At 39.1% G+C, this 25,997-nt stretch overlaps 1 protein-coding gene across 1 annotated transcript in view; it reads right to left on the reverse strand.

Moving 5' to 3' along the window:
- ADCY2 (adenylate cyclase 2) overlaps positions 1 to 25,997 on the reverse strand; it is a 213,628-nt gene that overhangs the window by 180,512 nt on the left and 7,119 nt on the right. The window contains exon 2 of the mRNA XM_069004074.1: positions 11,152 to 11,349. Coding sequence (XP_068860175.1) covers positions 11,152 to 11,349 — 198 coding nt within the window. The remainder of the gene's footprint in view (positions 1 to 11,151; positions 11,350 to 25,997) is intronic.

Consider the following 25,997-nt stretch of genomic DNA (forward strand, 5'->3'; position numbering starts at 1 on the left):
AATATCATAAAATGCCATTCCCAGAATGTTCACGTGGCTTCAGAAAAGTAACACTTACTGAAATGTGATTAAAAGTCAATAAGGAGAGATGGGGAGAAAAGAAATTTAGAGGTTCTAAAGCACAGATTCTTTTGCTAGCCTCTCTGGAGAAATATATCCTGTCTTCCCACATCATCAATGAGCATAGAACTCTTGGGCTAATCTAGAGAAAAACATAGTATAGAAATAAGTATGACTGACACATGATAATGTGCATTTATACTGCACTTTTCTGCATTTGAGGCTTTGTCATCAATCAAGATTTCTTTCCAGTCTTCATCTCACCAAAGAAACATGACCTTTCTCACCAAGTCAACCTTTTAATGGAATTTAATACACAAATTAATGTCATTCAGACCACATACTTTCCTTCTCCTGTCAATACCTTGGGTCACCCAGCAGACCTGGCAGTTTATCTACATCAGACCTAACAAAGACCCAAAATTGTAGCTGATATCCTTAAATAAATTTCTAACTGGTGATCAATTCAGGTTACTGCAAAGAAAATAAAAGGCATTCACATCTACCTACAAAAGACCACAATCTCTATGTGAAAGCCATTTAAAGCACCTATTTATATTTATTTGTACAGGTGTGTAAGTAGTATGTACACATTGTCAGGAACTGTCATTACATAACATATGCAGTCATAATGGATAATCAGTGTGACATGGGAAAAAAGGACTTACTCAAATCTCTGCCTCATTTAATAGCAATAAAACACTTTTCTGTTTTAGTTCTTTTTAGAAAGCAGAAGTTTTCAGGCACATGTATGTTTAATATGTTCTAATTAGATGTTCACCTTCTTTACATGACAGACTGTTTAGTCCGTTTCTTTCACAACTGTACATTATTTGGAAAAAGAGATTTGATGATTAAGGCTAACAACAGTGTAATAAAGAAAAATGCATACTGTAGTTACTATCACATTTACTTAGGATCAGTTCCATCGCAAATTACAAAAATATAAAAAATTACAGAATCTGGAAGATAAAGCTATAATACTTTGCTTGCTTATATTACCAAAAAAAAGAATAAAAATCCCTTGCCACACAGGTTTTTTTCTTTCCTTTTTTTTGGGGTGGAGGGGAGGCAGAACTACAAGTGTGGTCAAGGGGAATACAACCAAACTCAATTTGAGCCCTCAGATATTTGAACTTGCAACACTATCATTATCATAATGATGCCTAAAAATTGTAATTTAGGAAAACTCATCCCTATTGAATGAGGCAAGAACTATTGTTATGAAGACTACAGCTAGTTTAAGGCAAAAAAATACAGAGTGGTAACAAATGATACATTTAGGAAAGGCTGTGTTCATTAGTAAGCGGGAGAGGAAGCAACTATCGTGGTAAATATGAAAAGGTGTTGCAAACTTGGGAAGAAATATATGAAAGGAAGAGCTGAAAAATGAATACAAAGGAATTGTGAAGTAACTAAAACAGGCAGAAAATAGTTAAGGACATTCATACTACAAATGTGCAAACCGATAAATTACAGAAGCCATCTCAAATTGGCATACTACAACAAAGAAGAAATCTAGAATCACTAATGTGTAAAGAGACTGTGCAGAGTACAAAATCCAAATTACTGTGCAATGCCACATGAAGACATGAGACAGGGTGACTGCAGTTACTAAGTGATCACTTCACCTGCCATTTTGGTTCTTGGGAAATGAAGATATTTGCAAATCAGTAAAGTGTTAGAGAAATCAGAATATTTAAGAAGAGATTCAGGTTTGCCAATTTAAGCAAAGATAATGCCCTGAAAAGCAACATAGAGAATTTATTATACATATATAGCTTAGTTAAAATGGTATGTACAAGAAGCAGGTAAGAAAAATGCAATCTAGAATTCAACATAATTAATACATAGTCAAGTTCTAAACTGTTCAAAGTAAATCTGCCAGAACAATATAATCCAAGAACTTCAGATATTAAATAAAATTGATACTACTGATAAATGTATTATTTTACAGCAAGTTTATTTTAAGCTATAAAGTCAGTATAAAGCTTTGGAGTAGTAACAGAAAAGTACTTTTTCCCAAACTGGCACAACAGCAGATGCTGCACTGCAAGAAAACACGATTTATTTTTTGAAGTCTTGTGAATGCATTTATGTGGAGAGACAGAGGGTGGGGGGTTTTCCCCCCTGACAGACTGGAAAGGCTTTTCCTGGTGACACTGGCCCAGGAGGCTTAGCTTTTCTGCAGTGTTGAAGCTGGGAGATGTTGTGTCCTTCTCCCTGATACGGATCTCACAAGTAGTAACTGGTTCCCTTTTGAAAAGCTCTCCTTTTGAAACCTGCCTTTTGAAAATCCTCTTGCCCTTCCCGTTCTCAGCCCTTCTCCAAACCAGTCTCATATATTACCTAAAGAGGAGGCAGAATCATAAAAGCTAAGTACCTCTGGGATCATCCTTCATCAACACTGAGATGTTGTCTGAGAATTGACTATTATCTTGGTCCATTACTTTTCTCCTTCCAGTTTTTTTAGACCGTCTATTGCTGAATTAAACAAATACAAACATCAAAATTATGTCCCAAAAAACAAGCAACCTATACTGCTTCTGTGCAAAAAAAAGTCACATAGTAAAATAAAACAAAAAAGTCACCAAATAAACAAGAATAATCTCTTGAAAGCACATCCATTTTCTAGTTCTCAATGAATTTATAATTTATGATGTATAATTATTTATATAACTTACATTTAATTATACATTTTTCCTAAAAATCTGAGCTTCACCACACTTGAAATCATGCAATAACACCATCCTATGACCTAATTACATTTGTATATTTAAGATACCTTTAAAAATTAATTTACAAAGATTTTATTAACTGCATATTCTTTTATGAATATATAAAACTTAAACATACATCTTCTACAATTCATATTGAGTCCTACTACATCAAATGTATTATTTTACCTCTTTATCTCTTCTGTAAAACTCTATAAACATAGCACCTTGCTTGTCAACAAAGGAGCGTATTGTTCTCTTTCAAATATTAGTTAATTTAAGGTAAGCAAGGTTTCCTACTACCTGCGTAACTGTAGATTTGCATCCTAACAAGGGAAACTGAAAGGATTTCACAGCAAACATACTACAAACTGCAGGGACATGGGGAAAAATTCTGCTACCTGCTTCCTAGACTAAAAGAGAAGTGATCCCCTGATAATCCAAATAATCAGATTCATTGATTTAGCACCACAGTTGTGCCTTCAAAAAAGCTACCGAAACAGGGAATCCCCTCAAACAACTGAACTGAGGTCTTATTACGCAGCTTGTAGGAAACATTTTCACCGTTCTATTTTATTATTTCTTTGTTCAGTAGCTCACTAGCTAAATTTTTACAGCACCGGAAACCTGCAAACTGAATCAGATTTGAGACAAAAGGCAAAAAAATGACCAAAGGTCAGGCTCTATGATGATACACCCTTTCAGCACCCAATTCACAAAACTAAAAACATACAGTATTATGTCCAGTTATGTCCTGTAAAGGTACAAGCTTTTCCATGGCAGGCAGGTATGCAAGGCCAAAGAGCTCAAACCAACAGACTAATGCAGTATCATGCCAAAACCTTCCCTCCTGGAAGTCAGGCAAAGCATTACATTTCTGAGTAAAAGACAATTCCAATTAATGATATTTGCATGTGTCCCTTAAACCTGCTAGCAAGAAGTGCTGGAGAGCTGCTTTAATGGTTCCCTGGTAGCTCCATCATACAAGTAATTGTTAACTATATGTGTACTATGAAATTATTAAATGTTTATTTCCTAATGTCAAATCAATTATTAAGCACATAAGAAGCCATATGAAGAGCTTGAATTATTCATTTCCATTTGTCACTTGGTCTCTCAATTTCAGCAACATCAGAAGAGTATGATGATATTTAAAATTGGTTTCAGTATTCTCAGAAACATTCATATTCTTACTGATAAATGTTACTTCCCATCAAAGAGAAAAATCTTGCCACATTCAGTTAGTGCATATTTATCCAAGTCTCACATGTGTATTGTACTTCATATGTATATTTGCCTCAACAAAATTCATTCACATGACTTGCACTGCAATTATCACATTGCACGTAAACTATGCAATAATCTTGATGAAAACTACCATCAGCTCAGCCTTTGTACTTAGTTGTCCCCTCCAAGATGAAAAAAAAACTTCAGGAAATGGAGTCAAGGAAAATAAACTAGCAGGGAAACAAGAATTTCATAAGGATCTTTCAGTAAGTTCCAGGACACATCCAGTCTCTTCTACTTCATATTACATCAAACCTCTCTCATAAATGTTATAATGAATGCCTAAAGAGATCAGAAATAGACCCAAAATTATTATCCCCAGATGTTTTAAATTCTGAGACTACTTCTCCAGAACACTGGAAAGACAGAAGATATTTAGATAGCAAAAACCATGAACTTTTAAAATTCAGAAAATGCACCTCTTCAGCTTTTAGATGAACTTCAGGCACAGGTCAAAGTAAATTGTCATTTAAAACAACTCAGTAGTTTCCAGATGTTCAGTAGAGCATAGGAATAAAGAACTAAAAGGATGCTTCTGAACCACTGAAGTCCATGTTTCTTCGATTGAAGACACTGACTGACTCAGCTAAGGACAGCATTCCTCACTGTAAAACCAATTCATTATTTTAATCCTTATTATCCTGGGGATATTAACCTCCACAAACCGAGTGCCCCAATGGCTATAGGATGCATTTTAATGTTCAGTTTCATTTTCATTACTGGCCAGATGACTTTTATTTTTGTGTGTGTGTATGTGTGTGTCTAGTACTAACTCTTTGTCTTCTGTAGCTTCTCCTCAAATCTGATGTCTGCAACCACGGACTATCTGTAGATGGCAGTCACACCCCTCAGCATTCTTCTCCTCTGCCGATCTATACCCAAGTCAAGCTCTTCTCAATTCCTCTCACAACACTCTTTCTCCTGGCAATCTTTTGAATATATGCAACTAGAGGTTTACGTAGTCATCCAGGCAAGGATTCATCTTTAGCTGGGTACTTTGCCATCACAAACGAGTTTTTTTCTGGACACATGTCCAAATGACCCAGTGAACAGCTAAGGCTTCCTCTCTTCATTCTGCTTGTCCTTGCTGCGTTTTCTACTGATGAACTCAGCGTATAGCCGTAACTTTTGCTGTTAGTCCCCAAATGCAGGCACCTCATATTTCCTATTATTGAATTTCATCTAGCTGCTGTTACTGCAGTCCTCAAGGTCAAGCTTTTCTTCCCCATAACATTGTGATCTTTTGCTGTATTAGGAATCTTTGAACTGGGTCATCAACAAATTTCATTATAGCAGTGACATTCAGTCACCCCTTCACTAGCAAAAAAGCACTAATAAAGGGAAACATTCTCCAGAGAGCTCTCTCAGAAATCCAGCCAGAAATCTTGCTCCTGCCTGACGCCCTCTAAAGTCACACAACCTGCCACCTCCCCTCACCTACATGTTCAGCTACCTTAATAATGGTCATCTCCTTTAGCAGGGCTTCTAGTCTCCTGTTTGGCATGAAAACAGATTTTTTTTTCTTTCAAAAATACGTTCCCTATTCAAAACAGTAATCAGTTAATTTTTCACAAACTGCTCTCATAATGCACTGCCATGACATATCAAAGGTTAACAATGGCACATTGGTTATGCCAACGGGGATTTCAGGGGTTTGCACACTATGGTATTACATTAATCTACTGTATTGCTGATTTTAATAACTGGCAGGTCTCTCTAATAGTTCATCTTTTTCCTGTCTTCTATACAGATATAACCATACCAGACTTGATGAAACCACTTAAATGTCTTTCTATTAAGCCTGTGACTTTTTATATTTATAAAAAAAAGCATCGAGATAAAAATCATCTGAAAATATAACTGAAAATACAGTATATACTGGTGGATTGGGGAGTTCTTTTTCTATCATACCTATTCCTAAAGCAGAGTATCGTCTGCTTGGCAGGATCTTTCCTTTTCATACAACGCTTATGGCTTCCTTCATGTCCTTTTTCAGGTGAATATTCACCTACAAGTTACTGAACCATGCTCCTTCAAGATTTTGTTCCTTGTTTAGGATACTCATTCCTGAGAGTCTGGTTAATCTTGAACTTAAAAAAATGTTGAGTCTTCCCCACACTCCAGATCCTGAACAAGTGGTATAGCATCAACTCGTCCTCACTTACCTGTGCTGCAGGGATTTCACTACACCTGCCTTGCTTTCCTCAAATATCTAAGAATACTTTTTTCTCATACTGCTTAACCACAAAACATGTTATTGATTATTTAGGGCAGGGATGACTTTAGATAAGGCAGGTTCCACACAAGGTGTGGAAATCAGACCCAATGCAATTCCACACAAAGACAAGTCTTCCCTTTCTGCACATCCATTTTCTCACCACACTGCCTAATACAGGAGCTAATTACCACAACCACAGAAACTCTGTGCAGGCCCTCACCCCTCAGCACACAACAGTTATCTCCAGGTGCTAAGATAGTACCAAAAAAAAAGAGATTTATAAAACTAGTGCATAAAATTTTGCCCACACTTCCTAATCCAGGACTGCTCCAAGGCCTGAATTGAACCATTCCATATCAACACACTAAAACAAAACAAAGAAGTATTTTAAATTCTGCTCAAAGAGCAGAATTTAGGCTAAAATAATCAAACATATATTCTAAACACATCACTCTGGATATTTTTTTTTAAAACCGTAAGTGTGAAATTCCACTTGAAATAATTTCTGTGCTGTAACTGAATATAGAGAAGGAAGAACACATCTGGTGCCTGCACTGTGCAAATGTATTTATGATTAAATAGAATTGAATACCAAAATCCTGCAATGATAGAATTCATTAGACTAGTATAATGCTGCATAATTACTCTTTTTTTATATCATCCACTGCATGCTTTAAGAGCTCTTTTTACCCATTGATATCAATGTGCTATGTCATATTTACATACATCCTGCATAAAAGGCTGAGGAAATATTAGACATGACAGAGGGTGACCCAGAAAGGCAACTGTTGTACAATAACTACACTGTCAGCGAAACAAGAGGAAACTGATTTAAATTAATTCCCCGGCATGGAACTCTACAGACAGGTACTGGATTTACATTTTGAAAGGAAAGGTGCTTCATACTATAGTAAGGAAGACCTCTAACACAATAAAATCTATACATCACTCCTTTTTACCAGCTCTCCTTGCTCAGCTTGCCTGCCTTGCATTACTGGCCCTCCACCAACATCCCATGCACAGATTTCCTCATGGACCTTGCTAAACAAGCATCGCCCTTGGGTCTTTCCTCACTGAAACCGTCTCCACACATTACTGCTCACATCTCAAACTTGGAAGAAAGTTGCCAGCAGGCAGTGGCTCTCTTTGAGCCTCCACATGACTGCCTTTCTCTACTTCTTTCCTACCAACCCAAGTGTCTCATGACTCCTAGCAGGCAGACCAGTCTCCCTCCTGGCTCACGCAAACTGTAGCATATGAAGGCCCTAACAAAGGATCCAAGTTCCCCAGGCCACCAAGGAAAACCAGGGGCTCCACTGCCACAGAAACTTGGGCTGACAGCAACAAAAGAGGGTTGCTACACTTCTTTAAAAAAATTTGTCAGGCACAAAAGACTTTTGCCATGACTGTTTCAATTGTTTTCATGTTAAGCCACCCATGGTCTCCCTAAGGCACGCTCCCTCTCCCTCTCAGTGTACTCACTGTTCTTCACTGTTGGCACAGAGGAGTAAGGGAGTTTGGACACCCATAAAGAGGTAAGTTAGCTACTACAGCTGATGGTGCAAATCTGCTGGCTGCTCTCACAGATGGGTTAGTGATGATACCTGGGCAGTCCAGTGACAGTAACAGCCTTTGGATCAGGCTCAGCAGGCAATTACAGAGCCAGCATGGAGCTGGCAGACTGGCACAAGGGACAAAGCAACTGTCCACAGCCACACTGTCCTGCCCCTTCAAACAGCGGCCAGATACCCACGTGATAAGAGCTTTCTCTCCAAAACTGTAGCTGAAATCAAAGAAGAGTCAAGGAAATGGAGACTGATAAAAGCAGTCTGCAGGGACAGCAAAAAGGTAGCTGAAACCAATTACTATTTGCACTTATTTCACATCAGCCTACAGGTTTCTAATAAAAAAACAAAACAGTGGTCCTAACCAACCACTTCATTTCCAGCCCTCTACTAATTGTGGGTTATTTGAGCTATGTGCCTGCAGGCTAAAGAGGAACTGCTCTGCATTAAATATATATTGAGTTCCTAACCAAAATAATCTCTCTCAAGAGGTATTTTCATTGTGAACAAAAGCTGCAAAAGTTCACACCTCAGGTTCCTTAAGACAACAAACTACATTGAGCAGCTGCAAACAGCCAAAAGGCACATGAAAATGATTAAGCCAAAATTTAAAAGATGCAGGGTTGCCACTCAAAGAGCTGTGCACAAATGACACAATAACATGCTCTTTCTATTTACTGTGGTATGCAGAAAATCTATCTTTCAATAGCTACTAGTACAACTAAGAAATACCATATTCTTAACAAGCTTAAGATTTAGGGGACATGAAAGTTATGATATTTTTAAACTCTCCTGGACCAGAACAGAAGTTAGGCTGTAATTTGAAGTAAATTAAAAGCAAATTAAAGTAAATCTATATAAATATGAAGTAAATTAAAATAAAGCACTTGTTTGGTAAGTTACTATGCATGAACTGACTCTTCTATTTTCATCAGTTTCTAATTAGTTAATGTTGACAGAGATATACTGAAACCTAACTAATTCTAATTTTACATTGTGTCTCCTTTCTTTCATAAAAAGCATAAAGGAATCACAAAACCACTCTAATATGCCAAGTAAAATGGTTTAAAGATTCACAAAATGTAACATTTCAACAAAGAACCTGTCAATCATCACCAAGGAAGGATTTTTCCGATTTGATTTCACATGTAAGAGAGAACACCAATTATTGACCTACATATTTTCAATGCAGAGCAAACAAAATAGCAGCATCACAGAAATACAAGGCATTATTTTACTACTCACAGCTCTTTTTCAAATGTTTGACAACATCATACCTGCAATTAGTCTTTTGTGTAATGTGTCAAATTCCCAGAAAGATGCCTATTTTCCATAGTTTACTCTTAACTGACACTAGGCAAAAGTACACCTACAAAAGCAATCCACAAAAGTGCTCTGCTGTTCAAAGGGGAAAAAAAAAGTGGGTTTGGGGAAGTGAAGGGTCCCACTACAGGGAGCCACAGGGAGACCCTGGACTCCCAGCAGTGGCCAGGGGCTACTCTGGCACAGCGCCTCTCCCAACAGATGCCAAAGACATCTGCTGCCAGGTCCAGGAACTCCAGAAAAGCCCTGCCTTCTCTCAGCTGGAGCCTGCAAAGCACTCGGCAAGGCAGCTGCCTGGAGCCAGCTGCTGCCGGCAGAGCAAGAGAGGCAGCTCCGTCCCAAATATCCTTTTCTCCAAGCAGCTCTTGCACACAAAGCAAAGAGAAGACTGAAACATCAGAGGAGTTGTGTCCTGGCAACCTACAGGAGACAATGGCTTTTCCCAGAGCTCCACAGTCCTTCCTCTGTCATGGGGCCAGACACATCCCCTGCATGCTGTGGGAATGCCTACATTTTTCCTAAGAGGAAACCAAGGCAGGATAAATCATTTTCACAGGCTAAATACAACTCCAGGACTAAGACATCAGTATCCCTCCTAGATCTCTTTCAGTCCATGTGCTTTGGAAAACCATTATCCTATTTTCAAGTACCAAAATTAAATTCAGTATCTTTTGCAATGAATAAATAACATGGCCAATTAAATATTTGCATCTAAGCTTGAACGTCTGAAATATTCTAGCATGACATGACACAACTGCCAACGAAAACAAATCAAAAAAGTAAGACCAAGTGAATTATCTAGACCTGATACTACAAAGATACAAGCACTCCCAGGGTGAAATCCATATCTAGAAAAAAGTATTTCATGTTCTGATTGCTTTTTACTACATGCAAGTGTGACCCGGTTTGGTCGTTTTAAATACTGAAAAGAAAAAAAAAAAAACTAAAAAAAAAACCCAAACAAGGTAGGAGGTTTCTTAGATAATTAATCCCACAACCTTCCAAGAAAATGAAAATATAAAGTTACCCACAAAGATTAAGGCTCCAAAAGTATTACTAACATACACCAGTAATTTAAATAATTTACATTAAAGAATTTAAAGGAACTACTTGAAGTTCAATATTTGCCCAAGCCTTGGCAAGATCTGAGTAAAAAGAGAATTTATTTCAAGTCTATCTCAAGGATCTAGAAGGCATTCTGGATAGAGTAATACCATTTAAAGGTTAAACTCATAGAATCAGCATGAAATTTTCAGAAGACGTATTTGTATGTTTAAAATTTTTTTTCCATCCTTTGAAGAGTTTTAAAAATATTATATGAGGAGTATTCCTGTGTAGAATGGTTTGGGGAAAAGAAAATGACGTGGCGAACTCAGAAGAATCACTCAGACACAGCATTGGATATTGCATATCAGTTAATGATGTTTCAAAAGTGCTGCTGTTAGGCTGCAATTATATTTTGCTTTGTTTTCATTACAAAATTTAAAAAATGTGAAGGGTACTTCACTGCTTCTCTACTCATCCATTTTTCCCGGACAACTAAGGAGACTCCCAGTCCTTTTTTCATATGCATTGCTAGAGAACACCCTGAAGACCACAGAAAGCCTACACTGAGAGCTCAAACATTTGAAACTGAGAAAGATAGCATCAGCAGTGTTGAACAAAACTAGCATTTACTGCCATGTTAACTGGCCACTACAATCAAATATTCACTCTACAAAGGTGATTGGGATCAAGTATTAATTATACAAAGGAACTTAAAAATATAAAAGCAAAATCCTTCTAATATTTCCTAATATATTTTAAGTATGCACATCTCTGGTATTTATAAAACAGATGGAGGGAGTCTCAGCATGCAACCACTTAGTCCCAAAAACATTTTGTGAGATGTCTCACAAAAATGAACGTGAATGTTTTTGTATAGAATGGTTCTTGGAAATGCACCGAATGGAAGTAAAATTAGTAATAATGACAGTCTTACCTGGTCCCAGGGACAGATGATTCCTCCAAAACACATAAAGAGATATCCCATGGCAACAAGACATACCCAGACCACCAGAGAAAATATACGAAGCAGCTTCTTAAATACAGGTTCTACGCAGACAAGGATAAATATAGCAAAAAAAATTGCTAGGGCCGTTGGAACAGTTATTAAAAATGCCACGTGGTCTTCAACTTCCTGGAAACAGAGGAAAATGAAAAGGAAGTTAAAAGCTAATGTAATTAAAGGTCAGACACCAATAACATACTCTAAGCTGATTGTACATGGAGATCCCAGAAACACGACTGGATATCTAAAGCGACTTTCAATTAAAATACGGTTTGTTTCATGGTAAGAAGCTGTTATGTGGAACATCATCTTCATAACTACTACTGCAAATATTAACCACAATAGCACACCATTTCTTTTACTAATCTGAGTTGCAGTAGGCTGTGAGAAGTGTGTGCAACATGAGGGAGGCTGAGATGGAAAGTTGGTTCCAAGCTCAGTCTGCAGTGGATCCACAGCCCATGGCCAACCAGCCAATAACTCCACTGCCAGCACACACAGAACGGAGAGGGATATAGAAGAATGAAAGCTTGCAACAGCATAAATCTGCAGGAGAAAGAAACTTCCCCTGAAGCCTGGCATGCCCCTGCAGAACCTTTTCACTGCTCTGCAGACTGAAAAGACCCATCACATCAGGAGAGGTGCTGGAGCTGAGCCAGGCAGCCCCATCTGCTCCGTGTGTGACAGCCAACGCAACCACGAGAACGCAATGGGTGACAGCAGCAGGGACTCTCTTGTGAGAGGTACAGAGGTGCCCATGTGCTGACCTGACACACCCCTGAGAGCTGTGCTGCTTGCTGGGGGCTCATATCAGCAATGCCACCAAGAGATTCCCAAGCCTCATAGAGCCCACTATTACCCACTGCTGTAGTTTCACACGGGCACCAGTGACACAGCCAGTAGTCTGAGCAATACCAAGAAGGATTGCAGAGGGTGATGGTAAGGGACTCCAGAACACAAGTAGTTTTGTCACCAATTCTCACCAAACTAAAGTTGGCAGGCGAACAGAACTTAAGTTCATTCCACTCCTAGAAGTTTGATGCCAATACCAGAAAGAAATGCTCTGCGTCTGAAAAGGGATTGCAAGTCAGCAGGAGAAGGAATTCCAGCCACTCTAGACAGTACGCTGGCTTTGGGGGCATGGGCAGTAAACAAGAGATGTGCATCTGGGATTTTATCACAGAGATGTGGTGGGACAGCTCCTATGACAGGAGTGTTGGAATGGAAGCATACTGGCTCTTTAAGAAGAACAGGAGAGGGGAGACAAGGAGAGGGTGCTTCCCTCTATGTCATGGAGCATCCCCTGCCGAGTGATGGATGAGGAGCTGACTGAGAGCTTATAAGTGAGGTTAAAGGAAAAGCAGAGATAGGCAACATTACAGTGGGGGTCTGCTACAGGTCGTCCAACCAGGAAGACTCAGAAGATGAGGCCCTCTACAGACAGGCAGGAACAGCCTCGTGTTCACAAGTCCTAGTCCTCATGAGGAACTTCATCCACCCCAATACGTGTTGAATGGGCAACACAGCAGGGCACGAGCAATCCAGGCAGTTCCCAGAATGCACTGATGATAATTCCCTTCTCCAAGTGGGACAGGACAAGTTGGGTGGGGCTTTGAGCAGCCTTGTTTAGTGGAAGGTGTGCCAGCCCAGGGCAGGAGGGTTGGCACTAGGTGATCTTTAAGGTCCCTTCTAACCCAAAGCACTCTATGATTTAATCTTATTTGACGCAGACTGAGAAAACTGTAAATCACGCTGAACAATGCAGCTGTCAAAATGCCTCACAAATCAACTATGTCCATAGCTCTATAAAAGCCTTTTTGACAGGGATAGTTGCAAGGTACTATGTGATTTGTTTCTGCTTAAAGTATTTATCTGGAAGTACAGACTCTAGATTACATATATACATTTCCTCCTAGCAACTGCTTACTTTGGAATGTACTAACAACACCCAAGCAAGGACTAGAATATAACATGAAGTAAGATTCAGAATATTCAATATTTAAATTTATTTACAGAACTTACTTGTAAGTTACTACACTAACATCTTTAAATCATCTAATGATGGATGCATTAATAAAGAATAAATATTTGATTTTCTATTGCTGTATATGCTCAAAATGGTATGCCTGATTGAAGTACAACACCACTATATCAAAGTACAGTCACAGGATCTTTAGTCATTCCCCAGCTGTTCTGAATTCTAACAGCCTCATTTGCAGCAACAAGGATTCCCAAAAGCAGGCCCCAAATGCTACTGCTGCAACAGTATCCACAGACTTCATGCACAAAAGCCTCAGATCCATTTTTCATGCTGGTGAAAGCTTCAAGAGAATCTGAAAGTACATATTCGATGATTTGTAAGACATCTAAGCACAAAGAAACAACATTTCTTTTTCCCCTTTTTTTAGCTGCTTCCTTAGTGCCCTGTTAAATCTTGTTTATTGACAGATTTTCAACTCAAATACATAACATTTTACTTAAAAGTATCTTAATATGACTTTCTTCCTTTCTTATGTATGTAAGACTTGCTTCAATTAAATCAAAACGAAAAATTTACAAATAAATTTGTAAATTTACAAACGCTTACAAATGCCATCAGCAGGGTTTGGTTTTAGTTTTGTTTTTCCCCTGATTTGCTAAGTTTTACAACTTGATATCTAGAGACACTTGCTGTAAAAATCTGTCCCCTTCCACTGTTCCCATTTCTTCGTTTTCCTTGCTGCCCTGCCTCCATGTGCACCACAGACTGGGACACCCAGCTGCTCCCGGCTCCAGCCCAGGAGCAGCCACCACCCTGACAGGCTCAAACCAAGGAGACCACCACAATATACCCCACCCTGCCAGACAAAAGTCAGCTCATCTCTCAACTCTTCTTCTTTTTAATGCCTTTTTGGGTTTATGAAGTCATACATTTAAGCAATTGTTATTGCAACACTGACTTTCATGGTATAAGCAAAAAAAGTGTCAAGAAATTTTAAGTGGTGATTCTAACCCTGAAATGCAAACACGAAGCTTCCAAATATCAAATACACACATGAAGGCTTTCAAGCACTTGGGTAGCCACACATTAAAACAAAACTATGGCCTTAAATTTAGGCATAGGGGTAAGTGTCTGCACAAGTACAGAGCTGCATGGAGTAACATATGTGCAATCTTGCATAGTAAGAGTAAAAATATAAAACCTACCTACTAGTAGGAAGAACTACTGATTTATATATATGAATGTTGTGACTTTCGATCAATCCCATCTAAGAAACTTGTTTCAGTTAACTGATTTAGTAATTGGCACAACCAATGCCAGCTCAGTTAACATCAAAAGCATTTAACTTCAACCTTTGACTTTGGCCCTTCCAGGTGGGATTGCCAAACTCTTGTGGCAAGAGACAGATGTCACAGGCAACAGGACAACATTAACTTCCTTGCACCATCTGTCACGCAGCCCAAGTCACAGCATCAAAGGAAGCCACAGGCTCCTGGAGTAAGCCAAGACTGTGAAAAAACACATATTTTAATGATGGAAAATTGGCATTTCAGCGATAAGGATCATGCTACAAACATACTAGGCGAGAAAATCCAGATGCACTTCAACTGCATGCTTCTCCACATTGGTAAAAAAATAACAAAACTACTGTACTTTCTGGGAGGATTTGGCTTCATAACAAATCAACAATATTTAGATGTCTGTTTAGAGCACATGAATGCTCATGCAGCTACATATATTTATATGTATTCTATAATTAGATCAATCCATCAAAGTGTTTGTTCCAAATTAACAGCTACTCAGTTTCCTTTTTTAGGCATACACTGATTTCAACACTTAGCTGAGATATTTTGATCACTAAATCTAAAATTTTACTTCTGCTTTCCCCCCTTCTCAGGTTGCCTACTACACAATTTTACATTTTGATTTAAATGGAAGGAAAGAAAAAAAAAATAGACCACACTATATCAGCTCCTGAGCACAGGTGACCTCTCTGAGCTGACACAGGACAACATCCTTCTGTGATGACAAGCTGCTTGCATCACACCATACACTAAACAAATTCTGAAGTAAAATTAAAATTTAATGACAGAATAGGGTACACATTAGGCAATTCATAAAATATAGGAGAAAACAAAACTTTATTATAATTTTACCCTTTATGGAAAGCCTTTATGTGTACAGGGGTATTTTCACAATCCTGCCTTTAAAACACATGCTAATATCAGGTCAAGAAAATCAGGCCCTGTAAGGCAGGGGTTTATTCTGGAAGCTATTTTTAACAATATTTTCCTATTACTTCAGAGGAACTAAATCTTTACAGAATTGTAACTTTAAGAGCAGGACATTTAGAACTTGCAGCTTCCAGAACAATATTTGTAATTATTAGTGTGTTTAGCAGGTTGGGTGTTGCAAAAACCTGAAAAATCCTGAAGGTTAGCTATTCTGTTACCTTAACCAGTCCTCAAAGAGGTGGGGGGAAAAAGAAAAAAACAAACCCAAACACTTCCCTTTTTTTTTTTTTCCACTAGTCTCAGAAATTAAAATACACCAGAGGTAACAGAATTAAAATATCAGCATGACACTTTTGAACATAATGGCTAAGCCTGCAATACATGGATCTTACCTGACAGCTCTGTCTCCCTGAGTGTTTTCTATCTTGCTGTCTTTTAATTACTGAAGAAATTAAAAAGTCTACTGTTAGAATTTTTTCCAACCCCCACAAATTCTTCCAAAGTGTGATAATCTTGTTATCACCAGTAAAATCTGAAGAGTCGCTTTCACTCATCTTTCCAAAACCCACAACCTTCTCTCAGTTGACATCCTGTTCTTTCCCAGATAATGTCATGCCCTCAGTTTAATTTTAAACACCAAAGCTGCTGTAGAGCACTTCACTGTTATATATAAAACATAGTCAGATGAAACAATCCATAAAAATGAACAAATAGGCAGTTAAAAATGCCAGTTTTAGCATAAAATCTTTTAACATGGTCCCTCATTCTTGTGACATATTTTCTTTATTCTTTTTTGATTAATGGAATTCAACAGCAGTCTATATACAGAGGACTCCTGCTGGGATCTGAAATATCACACGCTTTGAATTAACTCAAACCATTTACCACATTAAATTCCTACTAAAATCACTTTTTGCTGAGATCAATGAAACACTTTCTAAATGTAAATATAAAACCAAGCGAGTAATGTTCTTCAGACACTGATTTAATTTTTTATTTCATACATCTATTCAGTTTTCAGTATCTTCAATTTCATGCAGCTATTTTCAAAAGTGTTGAGTGTTAGAAGAAACATTACAGGGCTGAAGGATTACTAGCTTACTGACCTCTCAATCAAACATCCTTCTTTAACCAGTCTGACTGAAAAAATCTTTTGAGTTGTCTCTGTGGCAAAAAACCGCCCATTTTTCCTGTAAAACATTTTCCAGGACTTGAGACAATGATTTTCAGAAGACATAATCACCCTTCTCTTTGTAAAACTGGACAGCATTTAAATTCTCTAACATCTCAAAAATATTTCTCTACAAAATCTGCAAAAGTCTTCTGGCTACTTGTGACCCCTCTCCATGGTTTTGTATTTTAGTGACTTTGCTTACGGCTGACTGCACTGTGTGCCATCTGCTAGACAGCTGGAAAAAATCTCCATTTTACTAAGAGGTGCTGTACCCTGCTCCTGGCCAAGTAGCTGTACAGTTTCATCTAGGATTTCATCATTTAGGACAACAACTGAAAAGTTTTGGCCAGCAGTCCCAGGTTTCTTTTCCATCAATTCCATTAGTATTACTCCATCTCCACTTCAGAAATTGTGCAGCATCTTTAAGGCCAGATGCTATTTCCAAGACTGCATGATATTTTCTGGATCCACAAGTCAGAAAGACTTCTCTGTCTTTTGTGCCCACCATTTATCTTTCATAACATAAAACTTTGCTTGTTATTCTTGCTTAGCTGCATGGTTAGAAGCTTTCACATGTGCTTTTTTTTTTTTAAATCTTCCATTGAGTTTTGTGCAGCTTTTCAAGGACATTAGCAGAAAATTAACTGAACTGTATCTTTGAATCAAACCGTCCTGAAGTTTGTGTCAATGAAGCTTTTCATTTTCACTAAGGCCTTATGTAGCTGCATGCCCGAATTTTTTTTCTCCTTGATTCAGCATTCCCTGTCTGGCTTAGCAGATCAATGATAACAGCATCAGGCTCCAGTCCAGTTCTTTCATGATGTCTGTTGTCTTGAGAAATTCAGTTCTGTCTATTAATGAGTCTGATGTGCAGTCTACACTTGCTGCTAGCACAGAGAGATATCTGACTCCACACTAGATGCATGTCACTCCAGCCATTTGCACATCACATGGATCATGTGGCATTACAACTGCCCAGCTGCTGCATGATGTTCCATGTAACCACGAGAAGCAGTTCTGCATCCATGGCCACATTCTATGCCATTCTGTATTCATTAGTACATGGGAACATTATTGGAGCCGCAAGATTTCATCCAAACCCTTCAGGTGACATTCTGGCCACCTGAGGCCTTTCCCCAGGCTTGAAAGCCATGAACAGCATGTGCTGTAAATGTGCTCCCTGTATGAGAAGTGTGCAGTTTTGCACCAGTGCAGCACCTCTGCTGCAATCCCACAGGAACTGTTCTTTGACATTGCAGGCGATGTCCCTGTGAGCACACAGGACTAACAGTGACAATGCACTGACCAGCCCTGCAGGTCTTGTGAACACCCCTCTGACCACCCACGTGCCTGACTACTGAGCCAAGCACTTTTGGCCAGTGGATTTTTTTTTAGCTAGTCCAGCTACATATAGGTATTACTTATCTTCTCAATTAGTCAGTAGAAAATTATTGTATCCAGATTTTTTCCAAGTTTGCCTGATAGCTATAAGGGAACCTTGTCTGCTTCAGTGTTGTAGCAGTGATTATCAGGAACACAAAGTCTTAACATACCAGAGATCACAGACTTCTCTCTTTAATGCAAAAAACATCAGACCTCACAGAGGGTTTGGAAAAGCTCTTTGGAGGTGCCATGGCTGCTGTGCAAATAACAGTAATAGAAGAAGTTGAAAGAAAAGTTCTGGAGGCAAAATATTTGTTGCTCGTGAAGAAGCAGAGAACTATTGTAGCATTCCCATAAATGGTCCCCCCCCAAAAAAAAACCTGGGTGGAAAGCAAAAGTTTAATAAGCAGCTAAGAAAATGTGTTCAAAAGGGAAATTAAAGAAACTGAGAAATTTGGGGAATAGGGATTTTGTCTCTAGAAGGTAGCTGAGCTTCACCTAAACTACATAAGAATGAGTTTGCTAGCACTTGCAACATCATTCAAATTGAATGGAAAACATTCAAATTGAATGTTAAAGATTGATTGTTATAGAAAGAGAGTGCATGGTTTAAGAGAAGCAGTAATGTCAAGGAGACTGGTAAGTCTCAACTAAATGAAAGGACAGAAGTTGATTAAACTCAACTAAGGAGGTTTCAGCAAAGGAAAGGTAGAACAGATTCTCTTTTTAAAATCTGTCAGAGAAATAAGACACCCATATGAAAGTAAACACTCTTCTCTACAAGCCTAGGAAGCTAGATGGAAGAACTAAAATGCCTGTTGTTGAAGCATTATTTACACAATAACCTTACTGAAAACTTGGTGTAAAGAAAGACCATCGGCAGAATAATGAAAAAGTAGAAAGAGACTGAAAGCCACACACTTCAACAGGGACTGAAGAAAGGCCTCTATTTAAACAGTCTAAGAAAATTAACAAACAGTATAAAGAGACTGAACAGCAAAGCTTCATAAAAATAAATTACTGAGAGGACTGGTTATCATGCAGATATAAGGAAGGCTGTCAAAGAAGAAAACACAGCAGGTCAAGGGACACTTTAGTGACTCCCAGATGGATTTGCTAAGGATCACAACAGCAGATGGAAGCTGAGACCACAGTCTGTGTCTCATGCACTACTGAAAAACAAAACAAACAAGTACACAGATGAAAAAACCCACCCATACGAAGAAAGAGAAAACAATCTTGAGATTAATCTGATCTCAAGTAATGGAAAGAATCTGGTTCACAAAATATTGCTATTGAGGAGCTTCTTTATACCAATGACAAATCTTGTTAAGCAAACAAATGAAAAACAAGACCCAAACACCAAAACTGAAAGGCGCAGCTATAAGCTTACGCCTGAAGACACTGTAAAACTCAGAGGCACAGGGCAAAAGCTAACCAATTCCCCTACACAACTTGAGAAAGACCAAAATACAACCAGAATGCCTCAACATCCACGTAGTGAAGCTTCTAAAAATTATCTTTAATAGGAAAAAAAAAACCAACCAAACCAACAACCTGAAAGGGGATAAAAAAGGATTTAATATAAAGATTCAATTAATATAAAGACTCAATAATGCCAGCCAAGAAAAGAACTTGCTTGAGAAATTATTTTTAAGAGTATACAAATAAGTAGTAAATTCTTTTTGAAACATAATCAGGAGTTGGCAGCCTGCTAAAGGACTTCCAAGCAAACAGACAATGCAGGTATTAAAAAAATCAACTAGAGAAGAACAGATTGTAGCAGAAAAGGTTCAGGTTGTTTTTGTTTTATCTGTGTTCAGTGTGGGATAAGTCTCATTCCAAAATAATCTATGCAGGGAAATACACCAAAAAGTCCGTCTCAAATTGGAGCATTAGTGAAAGGCATTACAGACAAAAGCAGAAATGTGAAATGTAAAAAAAAATATCACCACAAGCAGTCAGGATTAACCAGAAAGGGCCAATAAGATTCAAAGAAGAGAAAGCTAAAACAGCAGTAGCATATAACCTGCACCCAAAAGTTCAACAGTATCCAAAGACAGGCATGTGATGTAATGCCAGTCTCTCCTGGATCCCTCTCAAAGACTAAGGGGAGTACCAGCAGGCCTGCCATCTACCCTAGGAAAAATTGTTAAAAACAAAGGTACCAAAGGCCTCAGGAATCCTAGGGTATGTGTTCAAAATATCCATAAACACTTTGGGAAAAGGGCTGAATAGAAATCTGGCAAAGACAAGGGTCAACTATGAAGAAACAGAAAAGGATCTCATAAAAGTCACTAGGGAACAAGAAAATGGCAGATGAATTTCAGCAGAGATGTGTGTGCAGAGATACACCTCAGACAAAGCAATCCTAATTTTTTGCACAAGACAACAGGTTCTTGGTTGGCTACTAATACTTAGAAATAGAGATATTTGGTGTTTATCATAGCCAGACCCATTACAACACTACTTAGGTCCTCACCAGCAGTCAAAAAACAACCCAAAATGCAGAACATAGGAAAATAGAACAAAGAGGTGAGAACATCACAATGCCACCTCAATGAATGACGAACACACGTAATTCTGGTTCAATCACCACTTCCAAATGATAGTTTTCAAGAATGGTCAAAGCTGCAATACAGTGGCTAGATTCTGAAGGAGTAACACTTGGTTTTAAGGTTTCTCTTCCCTGCATGGAGTGCAGAGACTGCCCTTTAATTCAGCTCTTCTGATGTTTAAAGGTAGTGTCCATCTCAGGCCAACAGGCACAACCTCCACTGGATCTATCTCCATGCAAAGGTATAGCCAGAGCCCCATGAGCCCATGACCATTCCCTACTGCCATGGAATACAGGACAGACACCTATCCCTGCCAAAAACATAATTAGTAGAACCAGGATGTGTGTGCCTCTATACTTTATATTCAAAAATACACCCTGTGCAAACACCATGTACTCAACCTGAACAGTGAGCAGTTTTTTTATACATCCTCATTTGCCATATCAGCAGTTGTCTCTCTCTTGGTTTATTTTCCACAGATTTCTGTCCTCTCTTGCTAACCACATGTCATATAAAATCTGTCAGTGCATACAACTATGTATTTAATAAGCTGGGGTTCAGAAGGCCCACGAACAGGGTCAGGGAACATGAACCGGACTGTCATGCCTTACAGTCATCCAGCAGCATCTCAATCTTCTCTTAGGCTGCCAATTATCAAAAGTTTTACTTTAAAACATGTAACAGCCTATGAAAAACAGGATGGTCAAACCCAGTTACTAGTAGCTACAACACTCAGCTGGTGCACTTCTAAAACTGTCCTACCCAGTGGCAGCAGCTGGCAGCCACAAAAGGAAAACCATATCCCAGAGACCAAGGACAGTTACTTACATTCTGCTCCCTGAAGTGTCCCTGTCATAGGTTAGCAAGCATAGTCCCGGAAGGGATGTCCTTGCTAAGGGGTGCTTACAGCTTCCTCTGGGACCTGACAGAACCTATCAGCTGGCCAGTTTGAATATGGACAATTCTTTAAGCCACTTATAAAGTTGTGACCGCCTCTGTGATCCACACTTAAGAACAGAAACCTGAGGCAGAGTTTCTCTCACTCGTTCCCAGTGCTGGGACAGGTGGCTGCAGGCCCCGTGCAGGGGCCAGCGGGCCCAGCCCAGGCCCTGCTCGGGCCAGGCCGGGCCGGGCCACGGCCATCCTGGAGCCATGGGCCTGTTCCACCCGCGGAACCCCCCAACAGCCCTGCTGTGGGCAGCTGGAGCGGCTCGGCTCCCCCTGTCCACTGTGATAAGCAACATTCCAGCTGCAAGGCCTAGGTGAGATTAACCCTTTTAGTGCTGTGAAGAGCTGAAAACCTGAGGGAAGAGAAAGAGGAGATGCTTAAAGCATCTGAAAGTCTGTTGTGAAGCTATGATATATCAGAGTATCCCGTTGTAATTTCATGAAGATATGGGGGTGGAGTGTTGAACTCATAAGCAAAAGCACCTGCACTGAGATAGGCAGATGCTGACGCAGCTGTAATTTCATGAGAAGTTGAACAGGGAGTGATGGAAGAGGACTTTTGCTCCAAATGGGAAAGGAGAAACCTCAGTTCCTAGAGATGCTCCCAAAGATTTCTTAGAGATGAGATGCTCCCAGAGATGGGTGAAGAGAACTTTTGTTCCTGAACGGCTCTACCTTAAAATTGCACCCCAAAAAACTTCAAGAGTGGACCCTCAAAAGCATTTGTGGGAAAGCTGCAAGTTGGGGGAAGGGACTCACATGCAAGCAGAGAGACTCCTCTTCCTAAACGGACTGAACAAAGTTATTTGGAAGTGGGCAGCTGCCTCGTGATAATGTTTTCATAGCATGGACGAGACTCCTCTTCTTAAATGGACTGAACAAGGTTATTATGGAAGTGATAAACAGACTGAACATCTCAAGGGTTGTCTTTTTACATTGTCAGTGGGAGAAGGGAGGAAGGTGGGGGGAGGAGAAGAGTTCTGAAGGTGTGGTATTTTTTTTTCTTCTTTTAGGTCTGTTAAGAAACTTCTTTATAGTCTTTCAAGGTTGGTGCCTGCTTTGTGTTTCTCCTAATTCCTATCTCACAGAAGATAAACAGTAATGAGTATCTTGGACCAAACCACTACACTAAATTGGTGTTTCTGCCCGGTTACAAACCCAACCCGCTACAGTCCCCTTCACAAGAGGGGGGATACAACAAGCAGAAAAGTGAGCAAAAATCTGTACTTTTGTAATTATTTCATGCTCCATAAGTAATTAAAAGCTACTCACATCATTTATTAATTTTTAATGTAAATATAGCAATCAAAATATCTTTCTTGCGTACTTTAATCTACATGCATTGGTTCTGACTTCCTCTCAAAAAAGGGTGGCTAAGTAACTTAGTTTAGCTTGTTTTTCAGATATTCTCAAAATCTTTCCTCCTATTATAAAAATATTTTTAAAGAAACTCCCCAGTAAATGCAAATACTGTTTATACAGGTCACAATACATGGAAGATAAACTGAGTAAAACACTTAGGAAGAACGTATTATTTTATAGTTGACTATATTCAAAATAAGTCATTGTTGAAAAAGCTCCATCAGCTAAACATTAAGGATAATACAATACTTCTTCACAAGACTCAAAGACATCTTTTTCAGATTAACTACACTGTAGCATGTCTTAAAAGCGAAATTATGGCCTTTCTTGTACACATACAGATTCATCGATGTCTGAAATACTCATTCAGATTTGCATAAACCAGAAGTACTCATGTGACTGTTTGAGCTATTTAATACAGACAGTTACATATTTTGGCTGTCGCTTTTAAATTGAAGCTAAAAGGTGGCTTTCCCTCACCATTTTCCTCCTGACATAATAACTGGAGAATCTGGCTGTAATCAAGAAAAAATGTCAAGCTGCAACTCACTTAAAAGTAAGGATCACAAAATTTGAGCCAGGGAGCACATGAGCTTCAGCACATACGGAAACTGCTCATTTTAAAGGTCCGTTTAATGAAGAAAAAGGTACGCTTAGGCTTCTCTCTCTAACGGGTCTTTTAAAAATACATTTTGCAAGAGTATTTATCAGATTTATCGGCATAATAGGGTAGCATGAAAAATAGTTTTAATATTGAAAGGCACTACTGCCATTTTGTAATTACTTTTCAAGTATTTCCTAAGGTTGTGCAATTACATACTAAACACCGTTATTACTATTATAACAATGTTCTTAAAGTTTACTCACCTCAGGATACTTTTGACACTCTCGTATGTCTGTCAGCTCAACTGACTTCAAGCCAAAGAGATACCTTAGTAGATTTTTGACTCCAAGAACACATTCTGCAATGGCTATTATTTCTATTATGATAAAATTTACAATAAAGATAACAAACATGTTAGCTTACACTTAAATTGTAACTGCCAAGTAACATCTCAGGAGTAAAACTTCAGACATATTCATAGGAAATAGAGCAATATAGATTCTGCAAATACAGGCATTTTTATTTTCTATTAGTTGAGGGCTTTTTCATAAGTACTGTTACCACATTTCATTGAAGTATAAGTAAGAAAATATTAAAAACTAAAGAAAACAAAAACAATCTGGTAAATTGTTTTATTGTTAAACAGATGTCACATCACTTGAAGCAACTTTATAAAATCCCACCACCTATCAGTCAGGTTTAAAAATTGCCAGAGCTCACTGGTGCAGAAAACAAGCCCCAACAAAAGTCTATGGCCATTTTCTGGCATGAACTCAGAGGGTGGGGATGCCCTGTGGGGCTTATAGGACAACCTACTGGTCTGGACAACCTACCCTACCACCTCCTAGGTCTTCACCAGACTAGACTGTTCTCAGACCACTGTGCTGCAACAAAGGACCACCACAGTACCTGCATCAAGGAAAGAGAATTCACCCACCTGCCAAGGTTCATGAAGCAACAGAAGTGACTTATGAGAAGCTGGGAGAACTAGGGGTGTCTAGCCTGGAGAAAAAAGTGGTTCAGTAGGGACCTGAACACTTTCTACAATTACCTCAAAGGCACAGCAAGGTGGGTCTTGGTCTCTTTCACCAAATAACAAACTATAGGAGAAGAGAAAATGGCCTCACATTGCACCAGGAGAGGCTCAGATTGAGTATCAGGAAAAATCTCTTCACCAAAAGGGTGAGCAGGCTACCCAGGGAAGTGTTGAAGTCACCATTCCTGTCAGTGTTTAAGACACATGTAGATATGGCACTTAGGGACATGGCTTAATGGTGGACTTGGCAGTGCTGGATTAATGATTGGATTTGATGACCTTAAGGGTCCTTTCCAACCTAAACAATTCTATAGGAATAGAAGCACTAGCAAGCAGGTGCTGAACCAAGTTCAAAGAGCATCTGTTTTCCTAACACATCTCTCAGAGGAAAGAACGTGTCCAAGTCCTCAGCCTGAAATCAATCTTGCTGGAAAAAGAGCTGGGGGGAATCTAGTCTTCCTAGGATTTTCCTGCCAGAATGACCAAAGTACTAGCAAATTGGAGACAGGGATATGGACATTTTACCTGGAATGGAAGGACAACAATCCCATTTATCCAGTCAGTGGGCAGACACACTGTGCAGGCCATAGCATTTGGGGTCTTTAAAAGGTCCCACAGTACACAGTTCAGCTATGAGGAGGCAGGTGGAAAAAAAGTAAGGTCTAACTACTTTTGCAAACCTTAGTGAGCAGCTCTGAAAAGCTATTTGGGAAACAAAGATGGGCCAGAGCACCTCTCATCCCAGCTGCTCTCTGGTGTATGCAACCAGAAGCCACTGCCCCTGCACTCTGGAGTACATCTTCCAGGTAAGTAAAACTTCAAAACTAGAAGCATGGATGGTGGAAGAAGTGGATGCTCAGACTAACAGGTCATGATTTGTGGTCACTTCCTCTGTCTCTCCTAGACACAAGCCTTGAACAGGGTCACACCAGAAGCAGCAAGGGGCTTCTATACCATGTATGCACACTGAGACCAAGAGTTCTGATTAGAGACAAGATAAAGAAAATGTTTCTATACAGGCAGGAGAAACAGACAGCTGGGACAGTAATTTTAGACACAGCCTCACACTCCTCTGTACAGATGGTGTAATAGTCCCTTCAATTTTCAGCATCACCTGAATAAGGTTCAGTGTCTGAAGGCTGCTTATTCGAGATATAAAAACAAAAGATATGTAGAAGAAAATGCATGGAGCTGGTTTGGGTTTTAGGTTTTTTTCATCAGGTTCTATGCTCAAAGAAAAAAAAAATCGGGGAAAAAAGGGTGGAACTGTGCCAATTCACTTGTTTTCGGATCCAGATCCCCCAAAACAGAAGTTTAATCTGTTGGCATCTTCTCATAATCACAGATCAATTTGGCTTGAGCTGATTCAATTCTCTTTGAAGTATGAAGAAGCTACTATGGCAGCATATAATTGGGATCACAGCTCAGCTATGACTGGGGATGTAGGCATAGATCAAACACTACCAGTGTTCAGCTGAACTTTGTTCCCATGATGCC

Source organism: Aphelocoma coerulescens, chromosome 2 (genome assembly GCF_041296385.1).
Source record: "Aphelocoma coerulescens isolate FSJ_1873_10779 chromosome 2, UR_Acoe_1.0, whole genome shotgun sequence".
Classification (NCBI taxonomy): Eukaryota; Metazoa; Chordata; class Aves; order Passeriformes; family Corvidae; genus Aphelocoma; species Aphelocoma coerulescens.